Source organism: Stigmatopora nigra, chromosome 10 (assembly GCF_051989575.1).
Source record: "Stigmatopora nigra isolate UIUO_SnigA chromosome 10, RoL_Snig_1.1, whole genome shotgun sequence".
In the NCBI taxonomy this organism is placed as follows: domain Eukaryota; kingdom Metazoa; phylum Chordata; class Actinopteri; order Syngnathiformes; family Syngnathidae; genus Stigmatopora; species Stigmatopora nigra.
The window spans coordinates 2,405,037-2,421,840 of record NC_135517.1 but is presented as its reverse complement, the minus strand read 5'-3'; the positions used below and the strand labels follow the sequence as shown (position 1 = coordinate 2,421,840).

Here is a 16,804-nt window from a genome sequence, read left to right as displayed (position 1 = left end):
TAGTCAGAATCCTGACCAAGGTTTTATTTCCTTTACTGGCCCTAAAATCTCTTCCATAAATGTATGTTGCAACTAAGATAAGATAATGTCGTTAATAAGATTAATTTGCAGGAAAAAGCGTTCTTAGTGCAGGTCCAATCACGAGCAATTTTGGCAGGACGTCTTTTGGTGGTGCATGGCATGCATGTACAATGTAAGTAAGTAAGTATATTAAAGTGTTTGTCTAAAAAAAAAAATAGAGGCTTTGTTCCTGTGAATGTCATTGTGGGAATATAGAAGTAATATCAAAATAATGCAGTACTTATATTTGAAATTTGATTTCCCGTTTTCCATCGCCTCTCGCTTGTTATAATAACTTGTAAAAAGAATAATAATAATAACTTCTTCCCTGTCAATGTTGCTGACGAATAAATAAATGCTTTATATTTTATAATAACAGCTGTAACTTTCTTGCTATATTTGTGCAGGAAGCTATTTTTTTTAATTATTTAGGGTTTTAATAAGCGAGGTTTATTAGGAAAGGGAATATTTCAGATTAAATAAGATTAGATTATTAATATCCATATATAAAACATCTTAACAAATGTCACTAGAATTTACGTATGTATATTAAGAGTATATTCTGTGTACGTACATATATACATACATACATTACATACATTACATACATTACATACATTACATACATTACATACATTACATACATTACATACATTACATACATTACATACATTACATACATTACATACATTACACACATTACACACATTACACACATTCCATACATTCCATACATTACATACATTACATATATTACATACATTACATACATTACATACATATATACATTACATTACATACATTACATACATGCATTACATACATACATTACATACATTACATACATTACACACATATATACATACATTACATACATATATACATATATACATATTACATACAACATACATTACATACATACATTACATACATACATTACATACATATATACATACATTACATACATATATACATACATTACATATATTACATTCATATATACATATATACATATATACATACATTACATACATTACATACATTACACACATACATTACATACATTACACACATTACACACACTACACACACTACACACACTACACACACACACTACACACACTACACACACACTACACACCCCACACACCCCACACACACTACACACACACTACACACACACTACACACACTACACACACTACACACACTACACACACTACACACACTACACACACACTACACACACACTACACACACACTACACACACTACACACACTACACACACTACACACACTACACACACTACACACACTACACACACACTACACACACTACACACACACTACACACTACACACACTACACACACTACACACATTACACACATTGCATACATACATTGATTTAATTGCACAGTTGTTTCGCATCTTAGAGGAAACGTTGATTGTGAGTCACTCTCACTATATGCAGCCATTTATAATTGAAAGTGAGTAGATTAGGATACTTAACCAGACTCAGATTAAGGTCAATGAGATCTGTGGGGTGAACCCTCAAAGCTCTTTAGACGCATCACACTCCCTACAAACATGCTAATAATACTCATTATTACTTATAATTTTGAAACAAACACCTCCATTTTTGTTGTCGCTATTAAATTTTCAGGGTAATACAGACAAATAAAACACAATATGGCCAAAAACAAATCATTTTCAACCAGTAGCTAATCAAATATACACTAATCTTCCAACTGATACATTTTTTTAGAATTATATCGCAAATATTCACGCATTTTAAAACTGAAAATGACTCTTTGTCACTTTTTAAGAGTTTGAAACTAGTTTCAAACTAAGCTAACACATTCAGGGGAAGATTTCGAACTTTAAGTCACTTTACGAACTCAATGCTAACAACAAATATACTAATTAGTTTTAACTAGGAGGACTGTTAAGGGTTTAAACAAAAGGTTGGGGGTTTGAAATTAGGTTTGGAGCAAATCTTAAGGTCTTGAACTACTTTTCGAAGCTAATATTTGGAGTTTTTAGGACTCAAATGCGAGTCAAAGTGTGAAGCTTGCTAACAGATAAGCACTTGAGCCGATGTAGATCTTCCGCTGAGCACAGCAAAGTCCCCCTCAAGTCTCTCCGTCTAGGTACCCTCAACCCTCCACCACTCCTGTCCTTGCACCCCATTGGTCGAGCAACTCCGTCAGGTGGGCGATCCCTGCAATCCCCATTGTTAAGTCCCAAGGAAAATACTGGCAAAGTTATCCAGCGACGTCGCATCTACTTCTCGCTCGTTCTTCAGGGAACTTTTGGATTCGGCGGAGGGGCCCGAGCCGGGACCAGCGCGACATGGGGGCGGGTGCCAGTGCCGAGGAAAAACGCTCAAAGGAGCTGGAGAAGAAACTCAAGGAAGATGCTGATAAAGACGCCAGGACTGTCAAGTTACTGCTATTAGGTAATGTTGGCTATTTGATAGAAAACCAGGTTTAAGCCCACTTTTTTCCTTTGTATTAGTCACTAATACTAATAATTAGTGCAAAGAATGAGTAAATTATCAAAATGTTTATTAAAATAATTGTCCTTTTACATTATGAACAATATAGTATGAACAAGAGAATAACATAAGAACATAAATGTCAATTCATGTTGTCTGCACGTACTGAAACACTGCGCCCCTAGCGGATAATACAAGAACTACACATTTTAAAGAAAAATTACTTTTTTTTTATGTAATGCAGCTTTCTTCCCCGGGCCGTACCAAACCACCAGACGGGCCGGATCCGGCCCGCGGGCCGTATGTTTGACACCACTCGTTTAGATTATGAAACTACTATTTATTATTATTATTTTTTCAATCAAATTACAGAAATGCGACATTGAAATTTTAGTGAAATTTATGTTATTGTCTCATTAATAATATTAAACTAAAGGAAGATAATTGTTATGTATTATATTGGGTTACCTTTTCTATTAATATAATGTAAAACATGGATGGATGTTGTATTTTATTGTTAATTAAATTATTTGTGAAGTAATGTTAATATAATATTGCTATATATTATAGTATTATAATATTTTGTTATTTTATATTAGTTAATTTTAGTTCTGTTTGGAAAATTTAGTAATGGGAAGGTAAATATTGCATTGTATTGTTTATTTTACAGGAAAAATGCTGAATAGAATAACTTAAAAATACTTCATAAAATAAATTTAAAACATAAAAAATTGAGAGTAATAATTTGACAATTTTTTTAAGAAAGAAATGAATTTTATCTTCAAATCTAATTGAAAAATATTGCATTAAGTATATTTATTAAAAAGTCATTACATAGACCAAAAGAACATTATTATATTTATAATTTATAATAATAATAATAATATTATTATAAATATTTAGCGTTTAATAACCCCAAAACATGCATTTCCTAATAAATCGACAAAACCAATAAAGCTATTTTAGCTAACAATTGTCCGCTAATTCCGCTTAATTACATTTTGCATTAGATATCATATTTAATGCCAGCTTCCCATTGCAAAAAGGTTTTTTTTTCATATGATGACAGAGATTGTCATGAATATTAAAATGTAGGTCACGGACAAAAGGAGAATGTTTGTCCTGACATCAGCTTTGGAGAAGATTATACGATAAGAAGCATTAAGAGCCATTGGCCTTCTCATCATGAACACAATGAGCTCATCATTATTTCCGATTATTAGTATTAAACTTGTCGTGTGTACTTTTTCATTGTTATAAATGACATTTTACGTTATGTTTTGCAGGTGCTGGCGAATCAGGAAAAAGCACAATCGTCAAACAGATGAAGTAAGCACTTCAGTTGGAATATTTTGGGAGATTTTTGGGGGGAAAATCGAACACTTGTTACTAATGGACAAAAAATGTTTACAACTAGTTTGATGTTTACCAAGAAAATCACTTAAAAATTGTTTTATTTAACAGTGGCTCATTGCATGTAACTTAAAAACAGTACAAAAAAATTCATTCAAAAAACAACAACAAAAATAAGATAATTTGCGAAACCAAGAAAATCACCAAGAAAATCACTTAAAAATTGTTTTATTTGACAGAAGCTCATTCCATGTAACTTAAAATCAGTACAAAAAAATTCATTCAAAAAACAACAACAAAAATAAGATAATTTGCGAAATCAAGAAGAAAAGATTAATTTCAAAAAACATACCCAAGAAAAAAACATTTTTAAAAACAAGGAAAAAATATATATTCAATAAAAATAACCCGAGAAAAAAACATTTTAAAAACAAGGAAAAAATATATATTCAATAAAAATAACCCGAGAAAAAAACATTTTAAAAACAAGGTAAAAAAATCTATTCAAAAAACAACCCAAGAAAAATAATTAAAAAACAAGGGAAACAATCTAAAAAAAAAAACAACCAAAAATAATAATATTGAAAAACAAAGACAAAAATATTTCAAAAACTACCCCTGAACTGACATTAATTAAAAAAACACAGTTTTCAAAAAGTAAATAATTCAAAAAATTAATTAACTTTAAAAAAAAGGCAGGGTCTTTTTAAAATTTTCAAGATAAATGTAACAATCTCCCTTACTATTCCTTTCTGTTACTTTCCAGAATTATTCACCAAGATGGCTACTCCCTTGAAGAGTCCATGGAGTTCATCGCCATCATCTACAGCAACACCCTTCAGTCAATCATGGCCATCGTGAAAGCCATGACAACATTCAGCATCAACTATGGCCACTCCGATCAACAGGTGATCCAAAATGATGCCAAAGTTGGTTTTTTGGATTGGTTTTGGGTTTTATTTTTTTTTGTAGGATGACGCCAGGAAATTGATGCATCTGGCCGATACTATCGAGGAAGGGACCATGCCCAAAGAGATGTCGGATATTATCCTGCGCCTGTGGAAGGATTCGGGAATCCAGGCTAGTTTTGACCGGGCCTCTGAGTACCAGCTGAATGACTCGGCTGGATAGTAAGTCCAACAAAGTTGAAATTAAATGATGTGGGGGGGAGGGATCGTGGTGACAGAGAGTTTACTGTTGAAGCCAGCTCTCAAAATTATATTCATGAGAGAGTTAAATATCTAAGAGAGAGAGTTTAATATCTAAGAGAGAGTTTAATATCTAAGAGAGAGTTTAATATCGAAGAGAGAGTTTAATATCTAAGAGAGAGTTTAATATCTAAGTACTGTTTAATATCTAGGAGAGAGTTTAATATCTAAGTACTGTTTAATATCTAAGTACTGTATAATATCTAAGTACTGTTTAATATCTAAGTACTGTTTAATATCTAAGTACTGTTTCATATCTAAGTACTGTGTAATATTTAAGTACTGTTTAACATCTAAGTACTGTTTAATATCTAAGTACTGTATAATATCTAAGTACTGTTTAATATCTAAGTACTGTTTCATATCTAAGTACTGTGTAATATTTAAGTACTGTTTAATATCTAACTACTGTCTAATATCTAAGTACTGTTTCATATCCAAGTACTGTTTAATATTTAAGTACTGTTTAAATTCTTAGTACTGTTTAGTATCTAATTAGTGTATAATATTTAAGTACTGTTTAATATCTAAGTACTGTATGATATCTAAGTACTGTATAATATCTAAGTACTGTATAATATCTAAGTACTGTATGATATCTAAGTACTGTATGATATCTAAGTACTGTATGATATCTAAGTACTGTATAATATCTAAGTACTGTATAATATCTAAGTACTGTATAATATCTAAGTACTGTATAATATCTAAGTACTGTATAATATCTAAGTACTGTTTAATATCTAAGTACTGTGTAATATTTAAGTACTCTTTAATATCTAAGTACTCTTTAATATCTAACTACTGTTTAATATCTAAGTACTGTTTCATATCTAAGTACTGTTTCATATGTAAGGACTGTTTGATATCTGTCCGGTCATGGTCAATATCGCACTTGTGTTCTTAGCTACTTGAACGACTTGGAGCGTCTGATCCAACCTGGGTATGTGCCCACTGAGCAAGACGTGCTGCGATCCAGGGTGAAAACCACTGGTATCATCGAGACCCAGTTCGGCTTGAAGGATCTTAATTTCAGGTGAGCTAAAGAAAAAAAACAATTTCAGGGACGGAGAACTTTCTCTTGGGACTCGAAATTTACCTAAAGTTGAACACCTTCTCTTAAGAACAGAAACTCCTCTGGTCACAAGTACTTTATCTCAAGACTAAAATCTCCTAAGACTGAAACCTTAGTTCAGGACTAAAACATTGTCCGTTGACTTGAATTTTTCAAATTTACACCCTCGAAACTGCAACCATCTACACCAGAAAAAATCTCTCTACACTAGAAAGCACTATCTGGACCTGTATCCTCTCTCCCTTACCTTAACTTAAGACTAGAACCTTAGCTTCACTCCAGAAGGTCATCTTAGGAAAACTCTCACTTAAAACTAGAATTTTGTCCAAGTTTCCTAAAGCAGGAACATCTTCTGGGGTCTAAAACTGCCTCAACATACTAGAAACGTCTTCATTCTCAAGTCGTTATTTCGAAATCTCCATTTTTGGCCCTCAATGTAGAATGTTCGATGTGGGCGGTCAAAGATCGGAGAGAAAGAAGTGGATCCACTGTTTTGAAGGAGTCACCTGCATCATCTTTATTGCCGCTTTGAGCGCCTACGACATGGTTTTGGTGGAAGATGACGAAGTGGTAAGAGCTCTTAACCAATAGAAAACGATTAACAGGCACTCTACAGGTTTCAAACCTCTTCTATTTTGCCCCCAGAACCGAATGCACGAAAGCCTGCATCTGTTCAACAGTATCTGCAACCATCGCTACTTTGCCACCACCTCCATTGTCCTCTTTTTGAACAAAAAAGATGTTTTCCTGGAGAAAATCAAGAAGGCTCACCTTAGCATGTGCTTCCCTGATTACGATGGTGAGGACTTCAAAATCACAATACAGTAATACCTTGAGATAAAAGCTTAATACGTTCTGGGACTGAGCTTGTATGTCAATGTAATGGTTGTATCTCAAATCAACTTTTCCCATAAAAATGAACTAAATATAAATTAATTTGTTCCCAAACCTCCAAAAAAAACACCAAAAACTGGATTTTTCAATGCAAAAACATATTTTTATTGGTTCTAATTCACCACCTACTCACAAAGTAACAAATACTTTTTGAGTAGCTATAAAATTATGATACACACTTTAATGGGTCTAACTTTGTTGTGGTATAACCGAGGCAAAGGGGTTAATGTATTCCACCACGGTTTTTGAGTCGAAACTACTAGTTCTACTACTACTAGAACTACCAGTTCGTTTTTTTAAAATTATCGAACAATCCACGACGTGATTTTAAGGATTAAGCATAAATTCTCATAAGCAGCCCTTTGCATACTTGGCAGAGTTTTCCCCGTATCTCAAATTTCTCATGTTGGGACACTCGTATGTCAAGGTATTACTGTACTATCTGGCAAAGTTGGTTCTCAAAGCATGCTCGTATTCTTTTTTTTTTGAGGTCCCAACACTTATGAGGATGCTGGTAACTACATCAAAGTTCAGTTCCTGGATTTGAACCTGCGTCGAGACGTGAAGGAAATCTACTCGCACATGACCTGCGCTACAGACACGGAGAACGTCAAGTTTGTGTTCGATGCGGTCACAGATATCATCATTAAAGAAAACCTGAAGGATTGCGGCCTCTTCTGAAGGACCTTCACGCACGAATCATGGTTCTATAGCAAGGTTAGTGGTTCACATGAAGGTTTGAAGTCAAAGTACAGGTTTTCAAGTTAAGGTTTCCGATTCGGAGTGTAAAAGGGTTTTAGGATTCCAAGATGGTGGTCCGAAAACTAAAATCGGGCTTTTTAAATTAGGTTCACAAGCCAAAATAAGGTTTCCATAAGAAAAAGTTGATATTTTTAACTGTAATTACACCATCCGACCACCACAGAGAACGGGGGCGCTGTTGCAAGTTGAACGCTAGTTCCTAATGACCACGCAGAAGAAAAGTATGATGAGGAAACATGTTTTTGTTAGCAATAAAGCCTAACAAGAAGAACATAAAAGGTCAATAACAGCCAAAATAAGCGAGATGCAGGACTACACTGAAAATTCTCTTATTTACTTATGCACAGAAGTTCTAAGTTTCATATTTGAAACAAAAAAGATGTACTTAAAGTGATAATTATCGATATAAACTGATCTTTTCTGTCGTTATATCTAACGTCTACCTTTTTTTGCAGGGTGATATAAAAATTCCTCTACAGGTACTGCAAAATCTACATCTACTGAAGGTAAAAAAAACAAAAATGGCCCTTCAAAAAACATGCAAAAGAAGTCGTAGCTTTGACTCCCAATGGACAGAAGAGACCAAAACCCAGCAGAATTCCTACCAGTAAGATTTCTTTGTTTATAGCGGAGCTAACTTGTCATGGGAGGCTAAAACATCCAATGAGAAGCCTCTCTTTGGGATGCACAAAGGCACTTCTAAGACTAAACTTAGACTAATGGCTTTGTAAGATATCATATGATATGTATTATAGATTTTAATTTCTTTTGTTAGATGTTAAAAATGATTTTAAAGTGAAGATTTGAGGAAAAAAACGGAGGAATTCCGTGCAGAAATTGCTGTTTAAAGCATGAATTCATTATTAAAGCTTCCGTAGAGAAGAGATTCTACATTTTATTCCATTTTTAAGAAGAAATTAGTTCCATATCTTTTATTTGTGAGCAAGAAAATAGTTTTTTTTCAGTGTAAAATTAGGAGTTTGGTTTTTTTTTCATTTGTAATTCATTTGTAAGAAGAAATTAGTTCTGTCTTCTATTTAAGAGCAAGAAAGTAGTTTTTTTCAGTGTAAAATTTAGAGTTTGGGTTAAAAATTTGGTTCTAAAATGTGTTTTTAAATCTAGATTATAATACTTTAAAGTTAAGCTCTTCTTTTAAGTAATTCAAATTTAAATCTAATTATTTTAACCCATATAGAAAAGAGTGACAAAAAACTGTGCAGCATGTTTAATCAGAAAATCAACAAAAAAATATAATACCTTTATCATATTACAGGCAATAACTAAGACAATAACTTTGAGATTGTTCATTTGTTTTTCCTTAAAACCCTGAGACAATTATATCCAGTAGGAAGTAATCACAATCCTACTAATAAATCCTGGGATTTTTCTTTTAAAAAGCATTAAAAAAATGCACAAAAAATAAAAATAAACTATGGCTTGAATTAGTAAACATGTAAACATCTGTACACACAAATTCCTGCGGAATAACACAAAAAAAAGCTAAGGCACTTTTAAAAATAGTTGTCAATGTATGTTATGGCACCCAAAAACATGGAGAAAAAAGTCAAGAATTGACTATGTAGGCAGGCACGATTTAAAAACAGAGAAAAGCCCTTGTGTTGAATTACAAACAGGCACTAAATGTTCAAAAAATGTGGGATGTGTTTCATTTTTTTTTGCATATCCCAATACGGTGCTCGGACGTTTGGTTGCCGGTCTTTTTGTTTAATATCTAAGAGAGAGAGTTTAATATCTAAGAGAGAGAGAGAGAGAACTTAATATCTAAGAGAGAGAGAGAGAGTTTAAAATCTAAGAGAGAGAGAGTTTAATATCTAAGAGAGAGAGTTTAATTCTAAGAACTGTTTAATATTTAAGTACTGTTTAATATCTAAGTACATTTGACCGGGGACCAACTGCCCGGGCGACCAAACTTCCGGGCGACCAAACGTCCGGTCGACCAAACGTCCGGCGACCAAATGTCCGGCGACCAAACGTCCGGCGACCAAACGTCCGGCGACCAAACGTCCGGCGACCAAACGTCCGGCGACCAAACGTCCGGCGACCAAACGTCCGGCGACCAAACGTCCGGGCGACCAAAACGTCCGGGCGACCAAACGTCCGGGCGACCAAACGTCCCGGCGACCAAACGTCCGGCGACCAAACGTCCGGCGACCAAACGTCCGGCGACCAAACGTCCGGGCGACCAAAACGTCCGGGCGACCAAACGTCCGGGCGACCAAACGTCCCGGCGACCAAACGTCCGGGCGACCAAACGTCCGGGCGACCAAACGTCCCGGCGACCATACGTCTGGGCGACCAAACGTCTGGGCGACTAAACGTCCAGGCGACCAAAACGTCCGGGTGACCAAACGTCCGGGCGACCAAACGTCCGGGCGACCAAAACGTCCGGGCGACCAAAACGTCCGGGCGACCAAAACGTCCGGGCGACCAAAACGTCCGGGCGACCAAACGTCCGCGCGACCAAACGTCCGGCGACCAAACGTCCGGTCACACCCAATACACACAAGCATTATTTCTTAACACACTAACAAATTGACAGATTTCACCCAGTGAAAAATTACAATTCATGTTGCATCTGTTTTCTCCCCATTAGTCAAAATGTGTCATAGCACCCCGACCATTTGATCGATTTGCCTCATGTAGACGCTCTTCAACGGCAATGTGTAGCGCCTTGCATCAGGAATCCGAATGCACTATGCGGGAGAACCAAGAAAATAATTTTATTCACTAAAAAAATTGCCATCATCCTTAAATATATGCCACATTTGAAACTAGATTTGTTGTAAAAACACCCAACCAATCCGAGCTAAGTTATCCTTACCTCACTGGCATTCCGGGAGAGTCGCTCCATGGTGGTATCGTCTTCTTGCCGACACGTTCCACTCCATCGTTTTTCCCGAAAACGCTTATCAACGGGCATCACATGACCCTCAGTGGTAAAGATGTACTTGTTCCCAGATTTGTGAAGTGGGTTGTCTTCGTCAAATAGCTGCAATGAGTTAAAAAATATTAGGGATTGGGAACTATTAAGCATTTAAATCGCAATTAATCACATAATAATCCATTCAAAAGGAGTATGGTGTACAGTAGTACTGGTCGCAACTCCCTTGTGGAGTTTCTATAGGAGCACTGGGCGGGGCATTGCATTTTTTTCAGTGTTTTTTCCATTAGTGCGAATGGCGGAGCAATTGCTGATACGAGAGGAGTATATACTACTTCTGGTTGGTGAGTAGTTGTGCGTTATTCTATTGTGAGGACATTTGTGTACATTATTTTAGGAATATTTTGAAGGGAATACATACTAGATAAAGATATTTGCAGGTTTCACTGAGGAAGAAACTCTCCATGCGATCTTCTTTGGATTTGTGTACAACGTGATGGAGGGTAGCATAGCCGCATCTGCAGATCATAAAGAGCACATCAACAATGGGAGAGGAAAAAAGTAGGTAAGAACTGCAAGGTACATACCTGACTTTGGTATTATTTTCAAGGCTCTCAAGGATATCCATGCCCACATGTAAGTAGAAAGGATTTTTGGTCGCCTGCAAAGTACATAACAGGGATTAAACCTTGTTATCCTTTCACAGTTAAAACTGTATGGGTCAAGGGCCAAAAATTGAGTTTGATATTAGTTTATTTAATAAGGGATAGCACATATTAATGAGCATATCTATATTCCTGTTATGTGTAAATATGTAAGATGTATGTATATGTATATTTTGTATATATAGATGTATATGTATATATTAATATATATGTATGTATATGTATATTTATATATATGTATGTATATATGTATGTATATGTATATTTATATATAAATATATATATATATGTATGTATATTTATATACGTATGTATATGTATATTTATATATGTATATATATTTATATATGTGTATGTATATGTATATATTTATATATATGTATGTATATGTACATATTTATATATATGTATGTATATGTATATATTTATATGTATGTATATGTATATATTTATATATGTATGTATATGTATATATTTATATATATATGTATATGTATATATTTATATATATGTATGTATATGTATATATTTATATATATGTATGTATATGTATATATTTATATATATGTATGTATATGTATATTTATATATATGAATGTATATTTATATATATACATATGTATGTATGTGTATTTATATATATGTATGTATATTTATATGTATATATATGTATATTTATATATATGTATATTTATTTGTATATATATGTATATTTATATATATGTATGTATATGTATATTTCGCATCTTTTTAGACAGAGTTGTGATCGCAAATTTGTAGCTGAAAGATGATTGGCCAAGAGGTACATAGATAGTAGTTGACGTATGCTAATTGCTATTGAGTTTCAGGTATGAAGAGAGAAGGTGCTTTAACTAATTTAGCAATTGTTTTGAAGGGAAGAACACAGTCACCTATAGAGTCAGTCCTTGTTGATGTATTGGAAGTTTTTGTACAAAATTTGGGTGAATCTAATTACAACTTTTAATATAATGAATGTCACCTGATAGAGCAGATACGTGGACTCCACCAGCTCAGGTCTGAGTGGGTAAAAAAGGACATCAGGCGCTTGCCTCTTCCAGTTGTACCTCTCCGGTAAAGCCCCAAAGCGCTTCCAGATAGCATAATAGAAGGCGTGGAGGCAAATAGCATTTTCCACGTCGCCGTTTAGCACCTACAACCAGAAAAAAAAGTCCATCCAAAGATGTTTTCCCAGTACTTTTTGTATTCAAGCCAACCTGCAAACCCGGAAAAAAGGCCTGAAGTGAGTCAATCCAGGTATTCATGATTTTGCCACTCATCATGTTGACATTGACGTAGATGGGAGGGTCACCTTCTCCTTCATTGCATGATTCTCGCCTACGTAAATTGGAAAAAAATAGTTTTGTAATACAACCAAATTAGATGAATGATAAGAGCTTCAAGTTTTTTTTAAACATTGGAGCAATGTTCCCTCTAAGCCAGAGGTGTCAAACTCCCTTTGGTCTGCGGGCCGAATACATCTTAATTTGAGTTGAAGCGGGCCGGACCAGTAAACTCATTGCAAAATGACATAGAACTAACAATAATCCCACTTTTTCCCCTTTGTATTAGTCACTAATACTAATAATTAGTTCAGAGAATGAGTAAATTATCAAAATATTTATTAAAAGAATTTTCCTTTTACATTATGAACAATATATTATCAACAAGAGACTAACATAAGAACATAAATAAATGTCAATTCATGTTGTCTGCACGTACTATAACACAGCGCCCCTAGCGCATAATACAATAACTACAAATTTTAAAGAAAATTCATATTTTTTTATACAATGCAGCTTTCATCCCCGGGCCGTACCAAACCACCAGATGAGCCGGATCTAGCCCGCGGGCCGTATGTTTGACACCCCTGACTTAGAGGGAACATTGACATGCACCTGCTTATGGCAGGTGTGATACTGGTGTGCCCATAGTGAGCAATGATGAGGTTTCTCACACTGGTACTTAGTGCGTTTAGGGATTGTGATACAACCAATTAGGTCAATGATAAGTTTTTTGTATACATTGAAGTACCTTACCCTCGTCTCAAGTGGTTCTGGATACTATCATAGGCAGCTTGGAACATGGCATAATCCTCCTTTTCACCAAAAAGAATGTACGATTTGAGTAAATACTCGTAGAAGGAGTCAATGCCGGCCCCTAAACCGCTCTGCTTGCCCACCCAATCGCCCGTTTGGATGTTGACGATGTTGCCTAATTGGACAAATGAATGAAAATAAGACAAAATGTCTCAAATGTAAAAACTAAACCCCATTGAGCATGTGAACGGTTTCATTTTTGGGTTAAATGCTGTACCTAGGAGACCAGTATCGCTGTTTCTCAGCTTCCAGAGTGCTCGGACAGCTCGTCGAGCTACAAATTCAAACGTGAAATCTCCTGTCAATCGACTTAGAATTCCAAATTCCACCAGTAGGGATCCGGCCCCCGCAGTACAGGTTTCGTTAATGCTGCCGGATGGGACTCCGGTTTTTAGGTTTACCTGCGTTAACGAAGAAATGATATGGATATGTTAGTAAAAATGGACGGATTTTTAAGGGATTGGGGTATGTTGGACGTACTCTTGGGTAGGGGATCCCTGTGCTGGTGTTCTCAAAGGCTGGGAGGAGGCGTAAAGCCAGATCGTGAGCCAGGTCCAGGAGCTGGTTTTCGTAACCTTCGAAGTTCACCCTTCCAAAAGGATGCTTGGAATCCGTTAGCAGGATGTGAGCAGAGACCAGGCTGCCTAGTATCCTTCATCAAATGAGATCAATACATTTAACATTGATTCTAATAAGTAAAGTACCTCAGAAAAAACATTTTTATTAAGATTTTCCCTTTAAAGTAACACATTTGTACTCCCTATTTAAAGCCATGAATATGGAGGTGACAATTGTGAATCAGGGGGAGGCTTATATGCGAGAAATTGTAAAATTCAACGATTTTAAAGCAATTTTAATCGTGCATCTTATATGTGGAGGTAGCTAAAATGCAATTTATTGGTAGATAAGACCACAATAACATGTTGATTTCCCCCTCTGTGGCTTTAGACTACAGGTGTCCAAGTTGCGGCCCGGGGGCCAAATCTGGCCCACCACATCATTTTGTGCGGACCGAGAAAGTAAATCATGAGTGCCATTTTTCTTATTTTATGATCAAATTCGAATGAAGACTATAGATGTATAGAGAATATTTCCATTTTTCCCAATTTTATATCAATAATTGCATTTTTCTTCTCTCATTTCAGTCCAGAAAATGAATTCAATACAAATTCAATACAAAATATATATACACACATATATACACACATATAAATGAAGTATTGATGAAACAGAAGGTGTCTTATTAATGATTGTAGTACCTGATATTGGCCTCAAAAACCTGGACCGTGGAGTCCTTATCAAAAGACACAGTGTCAATAACCAGCTTGACAGCTCGCCGGAACTCAGTGACATTTCCAAGCACCTAGTAGGACAAATTATTAATATTTTTTCTATGAACAGCATCATTTCAAAAGAAAAAATAGAAAACAAGTCTGGACCATGAAAAAGATAACTAACCAATAGGGTATCCAATGTGTCAATGAGCGTTAGCGAGTAGTTTCCCAGGACGTCATTGATGTTAATATTGGATCTGAAATTAAAAACAAAATGATCATAAACAATAAACACATTTTCTGATAATAGTTGTGTGAAACAAGTCTAGAAAACTGTGTAAGTTATCATATTTTCTCGCATATAAGCCGCATTTATTAAAAAAATGACTGAATCAAGGGTACGGCTTATATGCGCATAAGACTTAGTGTTGCAATACCCTTATTTACCAGTAGATGTTGGCAAATTAACAGTTACTATTTATTGTTTATTTTCTGTTTTGCAGTAAGAAAACAAATATTACTACATGAATGACTAACTTCCTTCTATATTGATGCTAATAATTATAATAATAATAATTTTATGGTGACTATTTGTTGTTTATTTTCTGTTTTGCAGTAAGAAAACAAACATTACTGCATAAATGACTAACTTCTTTATGCTATTGACCCTAATAATCATAATAATAATACTTTTCTGAAGATTTTCCCTTCAAAATAACACATTTCTATTCCCTATTAAAATCATGAATACGGATGTGAAAATTGTCAATCAGGGGGCGGCTTATATGCGAGAAATTGTGAAATTCAACAAATTTAAGGCAATTTAAATCATGCTGCAGTTAATATGTTAACCCTAACCTCTTCTATCTTTATGTTTTACAGGAAAATGAAACACTGTCTTGCAAGTAGCACATATTGGATCATCTACCAGATCAGTGAGTGAACCATTTTTAAAAATATATATTAATATAGTCTATTTAAAAACCCGTCTATCATATGATATCCTCTTAAGTGTGACAACTCACGGATTCTGCACGTCCGGACCCCTTCCTTCACAGTCAATAGGATTAAGCTCGTCTTTAGGGAAGGCATATTTCATGTAGTTATCATATCCAAAGTAGAACATTTCCCTGGCCTTCTCCTTCATTGTTGCTTTCAGGGTGGCTGGGAAAGAACTGTATCTCCGGACATAGTCGTCCTTATTGCCATCGAAGAAGCTCAGGTAAGATCTTACCGGCGACTCGCCCGTCACCTTAGCACAAGTACCGGTGGTTTCTTCATGTTTGTAGCCGCTTATCCGCTGGGACCACGACTCGGCGTTTTCCCGGTCCCCGGTATGGGGCTCATCCACCTCGCCGGGGAAGCCGATGCCCAAGCTAACATAAGCAGCGATCCCGAAGGCAAGCCATAAACTGACAGACAGTCTCAGCAGGATTAAGCCGACTACTAGCGACGGCCATTGCATTTTTGCTTCGGATCGCTGTTTAAAAGCATACTTTTGCACGGAGTAAACGAAAGCGATGGTTTAGGTTTGCCTTCGGAACCCAGATGCCTGGTGGCTGTATCGTGAGTCAATCGCTTCCTGTCAACAAACCAGGCCCTCCCGAGATTCAGGCATCCGATTGGACGTTGGTGAGTGATAGTGAAGAAAGACGTTCAATGATTGGCTTAGATAACTGTCAGCCATGGTAATGAGGTGTTTCCTTACTATGCTGACGTGTAGGATGTGCTGGCCAATGGGGAGCATCTTTATGGGTGACAGCTGTGGACCACGTTGCATTCAATTGAAGTCCGGGATACTACGCTTTACGTGGTTGGTCCGGTAAGTACAGATTTAAATAATAAAGCATAAAAAAATGCATAATTAAGTATGGGGACAAAATGCAACAGATAATATTTGCACGTTGTTAAATTGGCTATGGAGGAATTAATAGGTCTGATTTGGATGGTAATCGTTTTTCTACGTGATGTACTTAAAGTGGACTTCGATGTATTT

General features: G+C 35.6%; 2 protein-coding genes across 2 annotated transcripts; one reads left to right on the top strand and one right to left on the bottom strand.

Annotated features, from left to right (window-relative positions):
* The first annotated feature begins 2,245 nt into the window (after positions 1 to 2,245).
* gnat1 (guanine nucleotide binding protein (G protein), alpha transducing activity polypeptide 1) lies at positions 2,246 to 8,734 on the top strand. Its single transcript, XM_077726057.1, has 9 exons — positions 2,246 to 2,519; positions 3,845 to 3,887; positions 4,678 to 4,819; positions 4,884 to 5,041; positions 6,027 to 6,155; positions 6,635 to 6,764; positions 6,840 to 6,993; positions 7,579 to 7,805; positions 8,306 to 8,734. Exons 1-8 carry the CDS (start codon positions 2,414 to 2,416, stop codon positions 7,767 to 7,769), a joined length of 1,053 nt encoding a protein of 350 aa, XP_077582183.1. The 5' UTR covers positions 2,246 to 2,413; the 3' UTR covers positions 7,770 to 7,805; positions 8,306 to 8,734.
* A 1,601-nt stretch (positions 8,735 to 10,335) lies between these two features.
* On the bottom strand, positions 10,336 to 16,399 carry edem1 (ER degradation enhancer, mannosidase alpha-like 1). Its single transcript, XM_077726444.1, has 12 exons — positions 15,834 to 16,399; positions 14,993 to 15,065; positions 14,794 to 14,897; positions 14,015 to 14,186; positions 13,752 to 13,935; positions 13,475 to 13,649; positions 12,653 to 12,773; positions 12,418 to 12,588; positions 11,340 to 11,413; positions 11,174 to 11,270; positions 10,693 to 10,860; positions 10,336 to 10,564 (listed from the first exon to the last, which is right to left on the bottom strand). Exons 1-12 carry the CDS (start codon positions 16,271 to 16,273, stop codon positions 10,475 to 10,477), a joined length of 1,869 nt encoding a protein of 622 aa, XP_077582570.1. The 5' UTR covers positions 16,274 to 16,399; the 3' UTR covers positions 10,336 to 10,474.
* Positions 16,400 to 16,804: the final 405 nt, after the last annotated feature.